This window comes from Panthera pardus, unplaced genomic scaffold, assembly GCF_024362965.1.
Source record: "Panthera pardus isolate Hobbes unplaced genomic scaffold, ASM2436296v1 HiC_scaffold_6, whole genome shotgun sequence".
Lineage (NCBI taxonomy): Eukaryota > Metazoa > Chordata > Mammalia > Carnivora > Felidae > Panthera > Panthera pardus.
Window position 1 is genome coordinate 9,973,660 of NW_026526991.1, and position 15,844 is coordinate 9,989,503.

Below are 15,844 nucleotides of genomic sequence, written 5' to 3' on the forward strand. Positions count from 1 at the left end.
GAGCACTGAGCAGCACTGACAAAAAATGACCACACAAAGCAACTTACCACAAACGCCCGAGTATTGTAGTGAGACAGACCATAGTCTCTGGTCAAGATACAGTTACGCTAACAAGAAAACAAAAGCTAACTATAAAACCAGATGCTAACACATTGATGGGAAACCAATTTCTAAATTATGAAGGATTAAAGAAATAATTGTAATGGAGATCAGAAAATACTGAACCAAACAGTACAAAAAATACTATATTCAAAAATTTTCAGATGCAGTTACAGTAGAAAATAAAGAGAAACAGATTCTTAAATGCATGTATTGAAAACAAACATTGAAAATTAATGAGCCACCTGTCCAGCTAAAGTTACTAAAAGAACAAATCGGATAGTAAAGGTAAAAACAAAAGTAAGCAAAATGGGAAATACAAAGTTGAACAAAACACCGGTTCTCTGAAAAAGCCGAGTGAAAGCTGACAAATCCCTGGCCGATGAGGGCAGGGGCGGGTAACCAGTGTCAGGAACAAAGGTGGCAGTGGCATCATCCCGCTATAGACAGGAAGGGCTGGGAAGGGGGAAGGTTTGTTTCACATTCCTGGATCCATCAGTGCCATTTGCCACATCAGCAGAATACTAAGATCGTCTCAACAGAAGCAGGGAGATCACCTGATACATTCTGTGTCATTCATGAGGGAAGGGAGGGAGAAAGGGAGGAGGGAGGAAGGAGGGAGGGAGGGAGGGAGGGAGGAAGGAGGGAGGGAGGAAAGGAGGAAGGAAGGGAGGGAGAAAGGGAGGGAGGAAGGGAGGAAGGAAGGAAAGGAAGTAAGGGGGAAGGAAGAAGGAAGGGAAGGAAGGGGGAAGGGAGGGAGGAAGGAAGGGAGGGAGAAAGGGAGGAAGGAAGGGAGGAAGGGAGGGAGGAAGGAAGGAAAGGAAGGAAGGGAGGGAGGAAGGAAGGGAGGGAGGAAGGAAGGGAGGGAGGAAGGAAGGGAGGAAAAAGGGAGGGAGGGAGGGAAGGAAGGGAGAGAGAAAGGAAGGGGGAAGGAAGAAGGAAGGAAGGGAAGGAAGGAAGGAAGGAAGGAAGGAAGGAAGGAAGGAAGAAGGAAGGGAAGGAAGAAGGAAGGGAAGGAAGGGGGAAGGAAGGAGGGAAGGAGGGAGGGAGGAGGGAAGGAGGGAGGGAGGGAGGAAGGAATGAAGGAAGAAAAGGAGGAAGGGAGGAAGGAAGGGAGGGAGGAAGGAAGGGAGGAAGGAAGGGAGGGAGGAAGGGAGGGAGGAAGAAGGGAGGGAGGGAAGGAAGGAAGGGAGAGAGAAAGGAAGGAGGAAGGAAAGGAAGGAAGGAAGGAAGGAAGGAAGGAAGGAAGGAAGGAAAGGAAGAAGGAAGGGAAGGAAGGAGGGAGGGAGTAAGGAAGGAAGAAGGAAGGAAGGGAAGGAAGGAAGGAAAGGAGAGGAAGAAGGAAGGGAGGGAAGGAGGGAGGGAGGGAGTAAGGAAGGAAGAAGGAAGGGAAGGAAGGAGGGAGGGAGGGAGGGAGTAAGGAAGGAAGAAGGAAGGAAAGGAAGGAAGGGGGGAAGGGAGGAAGGAGGGAGGGAGGGAGGAAGCCAAGAGGGAGGGCGGGGGCAGGATGGAGGAAGGAGGGGAAGACCACTCAGCAAACAAGGGGGTGGCGGGAGCCGCGTCTGACTGACGTGACGAGGTGTGCATGGAGACTCCGCGGCTGGCCCCCGGGTGGGTTCGTGCCCACTCTCACTACCGGAGGTTCTCAGTGCAACGAGGCAAGAACGAGAAACAAAGGCCTAAAGACGAGAAAGGAAGACACGGGGTGATGTGGTTCTGTGGAAAATCCAAAGGCATCTACAAACTACTAGAACCAAGAAGTGAATTTACCAGCACTTTGGGCTATAGTGTCGATGTACAAAAAACAATGGAATATTCTATACCTTGGCGCAAGGAATTGGAAAATAAAATTTAAAACGCCATTTGTAACACTTGCGAGTGGAATCTCAAAAGAAAAAGTCAAAGTCCCAGAAACAGAGCAGAAAAGTGGCTGCCAGGGGCTGGGTGCAGGGGACACAGGGAGAGGCTGGGCAAAGGGTCCACACACAGATGACTACGGTCTGAGGACGTCGTGTAAGACACGGTGACTACAGCTGAGAACGCTGTATGGAATAACTGAAATTTGTCAGAGAGTAGATTTTATATATTCTCACCAAAAAAAAAAAAAAAGATAAAAAAGCACCATTTATAAAAGTATCAAAATTTATAGAATACATTTATAAAAGTATCAAGAATATACCAAATACATCTGAGTAAGTTTGACTTAAAAAACTCTGAGCTGAGACGTCGCAGAGGAAAGCCAAGGAGCACGTGGGTGGCCTGGGACGCGTCGCGCCTCACGCTGGACGTCTCCGTACCGAAATGACCTGCAGATTTGAGGGAATCGCAGTCAAAAGCCCACCAGGTCTTTCTTGGAGCGATGTGCAAGCGGGTGGCCAAATTTATATGAAAACTCAAAAGACAGAGGATAGCTTTCTTTTAAATGTTAAAATAAAGATTTTTGTAGAGAAAACAACAAAGCAGAAAAACCCAAAGACGCGGAACAGCCAGGGCAACCTTGAGGAGGAAATCGTGTGGGAGAACTTGCCCCGTCGCATTCCAGAGCAGTTTTCCAAGGTACTGGAGACAGTGATGGAGCGGGGTGTTGGTACAAGGAAAGGTGAGCTGAAACAGAACACAGCACAGAGGAGCCAGAATTCGTTCCGGAGAGTCTGTTTCTGACGAGGCGCCAAGCAGTTCAGGGCGGAGAAGCCAGCCCTTTCGGGAACGGCGCCGGGTCCGCTGGCCGTCGCTACGAAAACCACATGGACCTCGGCGCCTTCCCGCCATGCGCGAAAATTAACTCGGGATGGATGACAGATCAAACTGTGAAGGTCCAAGCCACAGGGCTTCCAGAAGGAGCCACTGGAGAGCGTCTCTATGACTTGGGCGTGGGCGAAGCCATTTCAGACGAGAGGCCAAGGGCCCTGTCACAAAAGGAAAAGCTGACAAATTAGGCTCCGTGAAATACTTCCAGCCTTCAAACGGCGTCACCAAGAAAGCGAAAGGGCAGGCCACTGACTCGGAGAAACGATTCTCAATACGCAGACCTGACAGCCTGTATGAAAAGCGCCAAATAAATAATAAGGAGACAAACGACCTGATTTAAAAGCGGGCAGACGGCGGGGCGCCTGGGTGGCTCAGTCGGTTAAGCGTCCGACCTCGGCTCAGGTCACGATCTCACAGTCCGTGAGTTCGAGCCCCGCGTCGGGCTCTGTGCTGACAGCTCGGAGACTGGAGCCCGCTTCGGATTCTGTGTCTCCCTCTCTCTCTGACCCTCCCCTGTTCATGCTCTGTCTCTCTCTGTCTCAAAAATAAATAAACATTAAAAAAAAAATAAATTTAAAAATAAAGGTCGAAAAAGTACAAAGATTTAAAAAAGAAAAAGTGGGCAGACGGCAGCCACGGGCACGTCACAAGGACGCCTGTAGAGCCAGCAAACACAGGGCGACGTGTCCAGCGTGATTTGTCGTCAGGGGAACACAAATTAAAGCACGCCTACCAGAGCGGCCGCAAACCTAAGGGTCACGATACCGAGGTGGGCGAGGATGCGCGGCAGCCAGAACTCACAGACGCGGGAGGGAGCCCGGAACGTCGGGCCCACGGCGGAAAACGGGCGGTTTCTTCCAAAGCCAAGGGTGAGCCTCGCGGTGGCCGGCAAAGCAGGAGGACCGGCCTCTGGCGTCCACACAGACCGGCGCCCTCACGGCCGCGCCGAGCGGGACGCAAGCCCCCGGCCGTCGCAGGCGCAGCGGGCAGACCCCCGGACGTCTGCGGGGACAGCGAGCGCACGACAGGCCGGGTGCGACAGGCGGTGTGAGCGCGCGGTGGGAAGCCATCCGTGCTGACCAGCGGGTAGCGGTTGTCGCCGACGGCCGGAGTACAGAACGGGGCGCGGGGGCTTCCCGCAGCGGGGACCCCTCACCCGGGCGGGGGGTGGTGCAGGTGTCTGCGCAAGACCTGCTCTCACTGTGTGCATGCCGTGCCTCGAGAGCATGGTGTAAAAAGAGGTCCCGTTTGCTACGGCGTTAAAGCCACCGATGCCCAGGGAAAGAACCCTGGCGAAGTATGTGCCAGACCCCTACCGCCAACACACAAAACACAGCCGAGAGGAGAAGCCTCAGTTAAAAGGAGCAGATCGTGATCACGGTCTGAAAGACGCAATATGAGAAAGGCATCAATTCTCCCCAGAGTGACCTGCAGATTCAAGGTGATCCCAGACAAAACCCCAGCAACTTCTCTCCCCTTCCTTCCTTCCTTCCTTCCTTCCTTCCTTCCTTCCTTCCTTCCTTCCTTCCTTCCTTCCTTCTTCCTTCCTTCCTTCCTTCGGAGTCGACAGGCTGATTCTGAGATCTCTGCAGAAATGCAGGGGACCGAGAATAGCTCCTGAACACAACGTGCTTCCCGCCTGCTGGGGACCTGCCGTGGCCCAGGGTCGCGGTGCAGCGAAGGCTCCAGGCACACCGCTCGGCTGGCCGGCTGGCTGGGAACACAGACCTGCCGGGAGGACGAGGGGTCTCGTGGAGCTGGCCGGTGGCCCGGCTGGTGGCCCGGAAACCCGGGGCTAGCCTGCACAGAGCCCTCCTGGCGCAGCCGATCTGCCGCCCCGTGGCAGGGACACGCTGGCTTCTGTCCCGCGAGCCGGAGCCCTTGGCCGCGTGGGATGCTCACAGCGGACTCCTGGCTCACTCTGCGGTGCCCGGAACGGAGAGAAGCCCCGGACAGGTGGCGCTGGCCTGGGGACAGCCGGCGGGCGGTGGGGACGTGTCCTGCCCTGGAAGGGACACCTGTGCAAGGTGGTGGCAAAGCGTGAGGCTCGGCTGCGGTGACTCAGGAGGCAGAAGATCCCCTTGATCCGTTTGTGGCACCGGCAGGAGTGCTTGGGGGCAGCAAGCTGGGTTTCGGTCGCCATCTGTGGAGGGGGCAGCAGACGCCGTGACAGGGACAGAGGGAAGTCTGTCGCCTCTTTGCTCTTGTATTTATTTTTTTACAACCCTTTACAAAGGTAAAGACCACTCCTGGCCCACAGGCCACATGGAAACAGGCTGCAGTTTGCCGACCCCTGACCCAGCATGCGGTGGTGTGCCTTTTGTCGCCTTGGCAACCAGCAACAGGCGACTGTTGGGGTGTTCGGTGGCACCCCAGGCCGCCTGCCACCCGTGTGGTACTGTGCAGTCAGTGCTGGGCCCGCGCCCTGCTTCCTCGCCCCCTCCAGGGGACGCGGCCATCTCCTCGCTGCTGGGCACGGAGCTTGCCCCAGACCGCCGGGTCTCTGCACCCTCCGCTGGCAGCTGGGCCCCAGGAGGGCTTAGTTCTGGCTCTGCCACCCGGATTCTCCTGTGGGGGCAGCAGGGTCCTTGAGCACCAAAACAGGGTCCATCCCCAGTAGCCCTGGCCCTTCAGATGAATGTTCCAGAAGGGAGTAAGGGATGGTGGAAGAAAAGGAGAACTGATTTTGTGGCCATGGATGGGGGACAGGAGCATGCACCTGCGGGGAGCTCTTACAGCCTGGAGGTGCAGGATGGGGCCGTCTGGTGCTGTCCGTCCTGCAGACCCGGCATGCGGCCCAGAGGCACCGTCTAGCAGCGGCTGTGACTGGGTCTGACCCGCCACTGGGTCTCCCACCTCCATCCGTGGGCTGTGAAACCAGCTGGGTTATGGCAGGCACGGCCACCAAGGTGCAGCGTCTCAGCCACACGGCCCATGTGGCACAGCGGAAGCAAGTTTAACAGCAAAGCCCAACTGGAGAGACCTGTGCTCTCCAGGCCGTGCGTGAAGGGTGGGAGCCGAGCGGACAGAAGCTTCTCCGGGGACGTGGGGGGCTGCTTTTCAGCCCGTCTATCGCACCCCATGTTGGCAATGACATCAAAGATCAGAGGTCAGTCTCAACTCTGTCGTGTGGGTCTTCGTGAGTAACAGGTCTGCCACGGACTGTGCCCTGACTGTCCGAAATAAGACCCGCCAGTGCCCCCTGGGACCCACCGCACGCGAGTCCTGGGTGTGGAAGACACGGCTGAGGTCAGTGCCGCAGGCTGACCTCTTCCCGCCACCTGGAGCCTGACGACGGCAGCCTTGAACACACACGTACCAGACAAGTTGAACGGATTTGGTGTCCGTGTCTGTCGGCCAGACGAATCTGAGCGGCCAGTAGAGTGGACACTCGTGTCAAAACTCGCCAGAGGCCGAGGACCGATGGGGGGATTGTTGGGAGGGACGGTCCTCCACGGTCTTTTGAGCACCCTACACGCTTTGTGGGGTGTGCCAAGAATGCAAGGCCCTGACTGCCCTTTACCCGGGCCATTTCTCAGGGTCATGTTTGCAGTGAGCAGTCCTGAGGGATGAGATGCTCTCTCCCTCCAGACCGAGAGCAGGCTTGCTTACTGCTTGCTAGTAAAGCAGCAGGGGCGCCGGGGTGGCTCAGCGGGCTCAGGTCATGATCTCACGCTCGGTGGGATCTAACCCCACGTGGGGCTCTGTGCTGACAGCACAGAGCCTGCTTGGGATTCTCTCTCTCCCTCTCTTTGCCCCTCCCCGACTCACTTGCACACGTGCATTCTGTCTCAAAATAAACAAACATTAAAAAAACTAAAGTGGCGCAACAAACACACTGTGTGTAGCACACACCTGGGCCATATCACATCATCTTCATGGGACTGTCATAGACGTGCTGCTACCCGTGCTGTGCAACGAATAATAATGTCCTTTGTCTCTGATCTAGGAATCTCACGTCTTCTGCCAGCATCCATGAAACAGCCACAGGCCAAGTGAATCCCAGACCAGATCTGTCTTTGTGGCCCATGGCTATCCGGAGGAAGGAGAGAGGATGTAGAATGCAGAAGATGTAGGATCGTCACGTCTGGGACTTGGAGCCTGACACCGTGATTGGGACACTTTTGGAGCAGGAGGCGGTGAGCGTATCTTTTCTGTAGAAGGTAAGTGAACACTGGTGACCAAGACATTGGATTGCTGTACGTTTGGTTATTGTTCAGAACATATTCGCTCCTCTCCTCCTCCTCCTTCTTGTCGTAAGTGTCCTTCCTCGCGTACTGACTTGAGTCTGGCCGGTGCCATGTGCGCAGCTGTGATAGAAGCTTCCAGGTGCCTGCATGGTTTGGCTTGCTCTCTCACGCTGATACCACCTGCCGCGTGAAGAAGACGCCCTGGGGAGCCACGGATCCCAGGAGGAGGAGACACGTGGAGCAAATCTGAACCAACCTGCAGGCTGGAGCCCAGATCAGCGTTCCCCAGCTGAACCCAGCATTGCTGCAGCTGACCCGAAGACACGTGAAAAATAAATGCTTGCTGGATAAATGCCAGTGGGGTAGGGGAGAAAGGTGCCTTTGCTATGTAGCGTGATTCCCGCAGGAACCTCATTAAAAAACCAGGGGCGCCTGGGGGGGCTCCGTCGGTGAAGCGTCCGACTTCGGCTCAGGTCATGATCTCACGGTCCGTGGGTTCGAGCCCCGCGTCGGGCTCTGTGCTGATGGCTCAGAGCCTGGAGCCTGTTTCAGATTCTGTGTCTCCCTCTCTCTGTGACCCTCCCCCATTCATGCTCTGTCTCTCTCTGTCTCAAAAATAAATAAACGTTAAAAAAAAAAATTAAAAAAAAAAAAAACAAAAACCAGGGGCACCTGGGGGGCTCCGTCGGTTAAGCGTCCGACTTTGGCTCAGGTCATGATCTCACGGTTTGTGGGTTCGAGCCCCACGTCGGGCTCTGTGCTGACAGCTCAGAGCCTGGAGTCGCTTCGGATTCTGTGTCTCCCTCTCTCTCTGCCCCTCCCCTGCTTGCACTCTGTCTCTGTCTCTCAAAAGTAAATAAACATTAAAAAAAAAAAAAAAGATTCTCTCTCCCTCTGCCCCTCTTCCCTGCTCGTGCTCTCTCTCTCTCAAAAAATAAAAATAAAATAAATGGAACAACAATAACAAAAGACGTTATTTTCTTTAAGTAATTTCTACACCCAACGTGGGACTCAAAACCCTGAGATGGAGAGTCACATGGGCTACAGACCTTTTTAAGAGATGAACCCACCACGGAACTTGCATCTGGACTATCCAGAGAACTCCTGCAAGCCAATAGGAATAGAATAACCAAAAACATTGTCCAAATGCAAAAATGGCACTTCACCAGAGTATGTTCAAATGGAACATAAATAGCGAAAGGTGCCGAACTTCATTAGTCATCAGGGAAGGCAAACCGAAGCTACGATGTGAAGCCACTGCCTGTCTACAGAATGGCCCAAATCGAAAGACAACAGCTAGTGTTGGTAGGAGCACGGAGCCACGGGAATGCCCTCACGTTGCTGTGGATGTAAACTGGCACATTCACTCTGGGAAATCCCTTAGCAGCGCCTGCCAAAGCTGAATCCGAGACTCCGCGTCCCATTGCTACGGAACGGGGTAGATGTGTGTCCTCCGAGCTGGAGAGCAGTCACAGCAGCGCTATCTGTAATCGTCTGGATCAGAAATGACGTAAATGCCGAGAAATAGTAGTGTGAATAAATTCTGGTTGAGAATGAATTTTAACTACACGTGAGAAAAAAAAAATCCAGCCGTATGTCAAATCCAACGTCAAACAAAGTTAAAAAACCAATCGATGTCATCACTATTTTAATGGTACGAAGGAGAAAAAGCTGACGATAACTCATAGGTGCAAAAAACGGTTTTGAGAAAATTCATTACATACAATACAAATTTGAAAGAAATTAGAATAATTATAAAGAATTAGAGTAATAATTGGTAAGAATTAGAAACTTCTTTAACATGCTAGAGTGTCGAATCATTTACATTTATATCCATGACTTACAAAGACCTAGGAAAAACGTCACTATCAATGAGGAAATGTTAGAAACATTCACTTTAAAATCAGGAATTCAAAAATAATACCCAATACTGTATAGGAAGTTCTAGCCAGGACAATATGACAAGACAAAGGAATTACAGACAAGGGTGGAATGGAAGGAAGGAAGCTATTTGCACGTGATATAAAATTACTTATGTAGAAAACTCAGAATATACATACGCATTTTTAGAAACCGTGAGAGAGTTTAGAAATGTGGCAGTATAGAAAATTAAAATATGAAAGGCAGTTACATCCTACATACCAGCAGCAAGCAATGAGAAAATTACACCACACGCAGCTACAAGACTATCAGGGTACTAAGAATAACCCTAATGAAAGATGTACACAATCTCCATCGGGTAAGTTGTGAAACTTAAAGAAGACGTAAGTAAATGGAGACATATATCACGCTCATTGGCAGGAAGATAAGATTTCATTAATTTGTCAATTTCCCCCCAATTGATCTAGGGATTCAATGCAAATCCAATCAAAATCTCAATAGGATTTGTTGTGGAACTTGATAAAAACAATTATGATATTTATATAGAAGGGAATGAATCCAAGAAGGACCAGAACCCTTAGGAAGATGGGCAGAGAGGCAAATCGTCCCTCAGATGTGAAGACAGTACAGCCTTGGGGTGGGGGTGGGGGTGCAGATTCATCTGTGGAACAGAACAGACACTCCAGAGACAGACCCATGCATGTACAGAGTGAGATGTCAGTTCACAGTGGGAAAGAAAGGCATTTTTCAACAAATAAATGAAACAAAGTTGTTATTCCTATGGAGAAAGATAAAATTTTTCAAATAAATTTTTTTAATTAAAAATTTTTTAAATGTTTATTTATATTTGAGAGAGAGAGAGTGTGGGAGGGGTAGAAAGAGAGGGAGACACAGAATCTGAAGCAGGCTCCAGGCCCGATGCAGGGCTCAAACTCATGAGCTGTGAGATCATGACCTGAGCCGAAATCAGACGCTCAACCGACTGAGCCACCCAGACGCCCCAAAGATAAAATTTGATTGTTACCACACCATAGTCAAACATCAACTCCAGATAGGTTAGGACTGATATGTCAAAGATAAAATTTGAAACTCTTAATAATAAACGTAGATAAATAATCTTTTAAACCTCACGGTAAGGAAAATTATCTTTTTTCTTTAAAAAAGTTTATTTATTTCTTTTGAGAGAGAGAGAGAGAGAATGAGAGTAGGGGAGGAGCAGAGAGAGAGGGAGGGAGAGAATCCCAACCAGCCATCCAGGTTCCCTAAGGAAAAGTTTCTTTCTCTTTCTTTTTCTTTCTTTCTTTCTTTCTTTCTTTCTTTCTTTCTTTCTTTCTTTCTTTCTTTCTTTCTTTTTTAACGTTTATTTATTTTTGAGACAGAGAGAGAGAGCATGAACAGGGGAGGGTCAGAGAAAGAGGGAGACACAGAATCTGAAACAGGCTCCAGGCTCTGAGCCGTCAGCACAGAGCCCGACGTGGGGCTCGAACTCACAGACCGCGAGATCATGACCTGAGCCGAAGTCGGACGCTTAACCGACTGAGCCACCCAGGCACCCCTGAGTTTCTTGAGACAAAAGTAGCACTGACTTTTAAAAATACATATTGATAGCTTTGGCCACATTAAAATTCACAGTTTTCATCAAAAGATACCTTTAAAACACTGAAAATGCAGTTACAAACTGGGAGAAACTGTTCACAATAGATACAACGAGCGTAACAACCCTACAGAAAAACAGGCAAAAGAGATGAACAGATATTTCCCAGAAGAGGAATCTACATAATTAACAAACGCACACTGAGATATTTAACACAACCAGTGAAATGTAAATCAAGATCGCAACAAGGCTGCTTTCTTAGGTCTATTTGGCTGGTGACAATGAGCTAGCAATCCCGCTCTGAAGCATCTACTCACAAGAAACGCTCACCTGTGCACAAGAGACACATGCAAGAATGTTCCAAGAGTCATCGATCACAACAGCGAAGCCTGGAAACGATCTAAATACACAACACAGGACCACGGAAGAATAATCGTGAGACAGTTGCACAAAGAAATGAGCTACAGTAAAGATGCAGGAGCACAGATGAATTTTAGCAAAACTTGATAATTTGGTGAACGTGTAAGCGCGATGCCCTTCTTAAAGAAGTAAAAACAGCTTAAAGGAAAAGTCTTTGAAGAATAGCTATAGATGCAACAAAAGGAGAATTGTCCCCTCAGGGGTGGTGCAGGGAGACAGGGGTGCCAGAGACGGGTGGGTGCAGATACTGTTTGGTTCTAAACATGTTTTTAAGACAATCTGAATAAGAACGGGCCATGTAAGGACAAACAACGAAACTATGCCATGAGCCAAGGATTATGACCAACCAGAGCATATGCACCTGAGATGCAGTGAATGAAGGAAGTTGTACACAGTGCAATAAAGTAAGAAAAAGACACAAAAGGTATAATGATGGCAAGGAAAAAGAAAACTCTTCAGATGACATAACTGTGTATGTGAGAAATAATAATAATCTTCAGATTATTCAGAAGAAATAAAATTATTCCGAGAAATAAACATAATCTTCAGCTATATTAACAGAATTGATAGAAATGTTAGCCAGATGGCTGGATTAAAAAGAAATCAGTTCATAAAAATCAATCCCATTTCTATCAACCAGCCACAATCTGTAGAAAAAACACAAATTTTAATAGTACTTACCCTAGAATAAAAAATAAAAACACATATAAGACTAAATCTAACTTTAAAAAAGTGCAAACAGGGGCTCCTGGGTGGCTCAGTCGGTTGAGCGTCCGACTTCGGCTCAGGTCACGATCTCGCGGTCCGTGAGTTCGAGCCCCACGTCAGGCTCTGTGCTGACAGCTCGGATCTGGAGCCTGCTTCCGATTCTGTGTCTCCCTCTCTCTCTGCCCCTCTCCCACTCACATCTGTCTCTCAAAAATAAGTAAAATGTAAAAATCCTTGAAACATGTTTGTAAAACTCTTTTTGGTGCGTCTTGACAAGCTGGCTCTGTAACTGGTATTGAAGTAAAGGGGTCAAGAGTCCAGAAGAGCGGAGTCATTTCTGAGGAAGAAAAACAAGATCGTGGGACTTGCCTGACCAGCCCAGCGACGCCCTAGTGGGCTGCAGTGACGAGGACATTGCGGCACCGGCCCAGGGCAGACGGACAGACCGACGGAGCTCACCAGAAAGTCCAGGGACACCGTCCGTGACAGCAGCAAGCTGCAGGTAGGTGGGGAGGGCCTTTCCACGGTGGGGAGCCCCGTAAAACTGCGATCAAACCCATCTCACGCCACACGCCAAATCAACTCCAGGAGCATCAAAGACCGAAACGCACGAGCAAGCGGCACTTACAGAAGAAGCCGCCACTGGAGCCTGTCTTCACGAGCTCAGGGTAAGGGTACCAGCCACAAAAATCACCAACCGTAGAGGAAAAGGCTGACCAGCTTGGGTTTATCAAAATCAAGGTGGTTCTGCATGTCATAAGGAAGCAAAAAGACAAATCACAAAGTGGGGACAGTATTTGCAACAGTCAACGGAAAAGGAGAATCCAGAATAGACGTCACTCCTACAAGTCGAGAAGAAAGAGACCCTTCCGGAAGAAGAGTCTACGGACAATTGGACGGAAGGCTCAGGTGGGTACTTCTCAGGAGGGGAAACACACGTCTGAAAATGGGCCATCTGACTGGTAAGCAGCAAAATGCAAATGAGCGCCATCGCGCTGTCTCCAGAGGCGAACACGAAGACACGTGCTGACACCAAGTGTCGGCAGCAGCAGGAGGCACGGCCCCGGTGTGAATGCAGTCAGAGTGCAGCCCCTTTGGCCGTGCTCATAAGGCCCAGTGTACCGGGTTCAAGACCCCCTCCCCATGAGGTCACGTCCACTTGGAACCTGTGAATCTGCCATTGTTTAGAAACAGCCTTTGCAGATGTCATCAGGTTAAGATGTCACCCTGGAGGGAGGGGGTGGGCCCCAATCCAACAGCAGTGTCCTTACAAGAGCGAACTCTGGACACAGAGACACAGAGAAAGAACACCACGTCAGGACGGGGCGCAGCCTGGAGTGGCCCAAGGACAAGCCAAGGAGCCCCAACATTACGAGCAGCCAGCAGGAGCTGGACGAGACAAGGAGGGATTCTTCCCTACAGCCTTGAGAGCACGGCCCTGCGAACACCTTGACTCCTTCAGGCTCCAGGACGTTCACAGAACACCTTTCTGCCATTAAGCCAGCCGTCGGCAGTGCGGTGTTACCGCAGCTAAGTTGAGGCTGTGTGCACCCCTCAACGCTACGCTTCTAGAAAGATGCCTGTGGAAAGGTGCACGCTGTGTTTTTTGGTAACAGCAAACAACCCGGAAAGAGGCGAGATGCTGAGCAGGAGGGCCGAGCGGCCTCAGTGGCAGACTGGACATGAGGTGAGGAGAGTGGGCAGGACTGGGGGTGTCCTCCCGCCTGAGGCCGGCCAGCACTGAGGACAACCCGTGCCTTCGCCCCACAGACACTTACTGGGCACTGCCCGTGGGCCCCCGCACAGCCCCAGCTGCTGGGGTGAGCGGTGAAGACAGCAGAAGATCGCCGCCATCGGGGACCTGCACTCCAGGGGAGAGAGCCAGCCGGCAGACGGACGGACGGACGGCAAGGACGCTCTGGTGCCAGGGAGGGAGGGGTGGGGTGAAAGGGGGGGAGAAAGGGAGGGAGGTGTGGGGAGAGAGACAGACAGAGACCCAGGCAGGTGGAGGGAACAGCAGGTGTGTTTCAGGAGGAGCTGAACCAGGCAGGGGTGTGGCAGCCGCCAGGCTCCCGCCTTTTCCTCACGCATACCTTCCGGCCACTCTGGGGAAGGGCACAGAGGTACAGACCCGGCAGGGCCACCCCCAGAGACTCGGGGCTGCCCCACACCTGTCTTGTGCCCTGAGCCCGGGGCCCAGGACAGGCTGGCAGGCCACGCAGGGTCAGCTCCGTCGGGAACCTCGGAAAACTGAATGCGGGAGCCCAGTGGCCCGCTGGCGCCCGGCCCGACCCGATGTGCACCACACCGCACACAGCGACACAGAGGCCACCCACTCGCTCCTGTGAGGGGCCCCGGGAACTGCTGCTGCGGGGACCCCGCGACCCCAACAGCCCGGCCAGTCCCAGGCCCGGGCCGGTGCCCCCACGGCACACGCTCCCCGCCCCCGCCTCGCCCTGGAGGCCACGGAGCAGGCCACCCCAGCAGCCCGCGGTGTCAGCGCCCCCGCAGCGCTACCTGGTGGCGTGAGCGGCTGAAACAGGGCGCCCTCCGGTGCCTTCACGCTCGGGAGCACGGCCGGCCGAGCCCGCGCGCTGACCGTGTCGGCCCCCGAGCGTCTGTCGGACTCGGCTTTGGGAAGGCGGATTTTCGGGGCCTGACCGTCCGCGAGTTGAAAGTCACGAGTGGGGACCGCTGACTTCCTGGCGGACTGCGCCTCGCAGCGTCTCTCGGCCGGCCTCTTGAGGGGCGCGGGCAGGGTGCAAGCGAGCGCCTGTGCGTCGTCCGGTCTCAAGTCCCCGCGCACAGCCGTCGGGGGGCGGCCCGGAGCCGGGCCTGGCACGGCGGAGGGGGACCGCACCTTCAGCGGCTGAGGGTCCAGGAGCGCGGATGGACAGTTAGCGCCGGAAATGGGCGGCATCTGCTTCCCGGCTCTGCGCACACCAACGCCTTCCACACACAGGTCGGACCCGTGGAAGGGCGGAGGCTCCACAGCAGGCTGGGAGGAGGAGGGCCGCGTTGGGGGTGCGGCTGGCCCTGCCCAGAGGCCCGTGCTCCCCTCTCCCGCACCTGCTGGCCGGCCCGCTGGCTGGAGAAGCGCGGGCCGCGCTTCTCTGTGGCTGGGCTGCCCACCAGCCCCCCTCCCCCGGCCTGCCCCCTGCTCCGAGGAGGCTGGGACACGGGGTCCTCCCCAGGCAGCCAGAGGGCCCGGCGAAGTGAACACCCAGCCCGGTGGCCTGGCCGGCAGGAAGACTCCCGGCAGGGAGTGGGTGTCAGAAAGACCCCTGAAGGAGGACTCGGTTTTCATCAGGGGGGAGGAGGGGGGACACCGCAGGCCTGGAAAGGAACAGCCTAGTATTCGGAGTCTGGACACCGTGGACCTCCCACGAGTCCAGGCAGGGGGCCTCCCTGTGGTGGCCGCAGAGCGGGGGGATGGCTGCGGAGGAGCGGAGCAAAGGTGGCTGGAGCCGGGGGAGTCTCCCCTGGGGGTGGGGGGCGTCCGGAGTCACTGCCCAGTTTGCCTGAAGTGGCTGCAGCCACGGAGGGACAGGCAGCAGCAGGTGCGGCTGCACCCACCCCCCCCCCCCGGTCCCGCCCCCACTCACCTGTCTCCACAGCAACTCAAAGTTGCCGACGTCGCAGTTGCGGTCAACCTTGCGACCCACCACCACCTTGATGGTGTCCTCCTGCACCTGGGCGCACAGCTGTGCCGTGACGGGCGTGGACGCGTGCATGGTGGGGCTGGAGTTGATCTCGATCAGCCAGGGCTGGAAGTCGCGGCCCAGGATGAAGTCGGCCCCGTACAGCTCGAAGCTGTTCTTGCGTGGCTCCACGTGGTCCTGCACCCCCCTCATGGTGTTGGCGACGGCCCGCTTCATGGCCGGGTAGATGACGCTGGCCCACACGGCCCCGTGGCCCCTCTTCTGCAGGTACTCCTGGAACCTGGTGCTGGTCCACATGTTGTGGTAGGGCAGCAGGGGGCTGCGTTCCTCGTCGTTCTTCAGGTGCTTCTGGATGGAGTTGTTGCACAGGTGGATGGCGCTGCGAGCCGGGGCCGCGGTCAGGCCGTGGCCCCGGGGACTCTGGACCTGCGACCCGGACCCTGCCACCCAGGCCCCCAAAACCCTTATGCCCCACCGACCCTGACGCCGGCGCAGACACCTCCCCCCACGGGCCCCCACGCCACCGCCCACCCCCCCTCCGG

General features: G+C 53.7%; 1 protein-coding gene across 1 annotated transcript in view; it reads right to left on the reverse strand.

The window, feature by feature from the left end:
- The window catches only part of TTLL8 (tubulin tyrosine ligase like 8), an 85,071-nt gene that overhangs the window by 31,497 nt on the left and 37,730 nt on the right, over positions 1-15,844 (reverse strand). Inside the window, 2 exon segments of the mRNA XM_019447265.2 lie at positions 14,158-14,638; positions 15,246-15,681. Of these exon segments, the coding sequence (XP_019302810.2) occupies positions 14,158-14,638; positions 15,246-15,681 (917 nt within the window).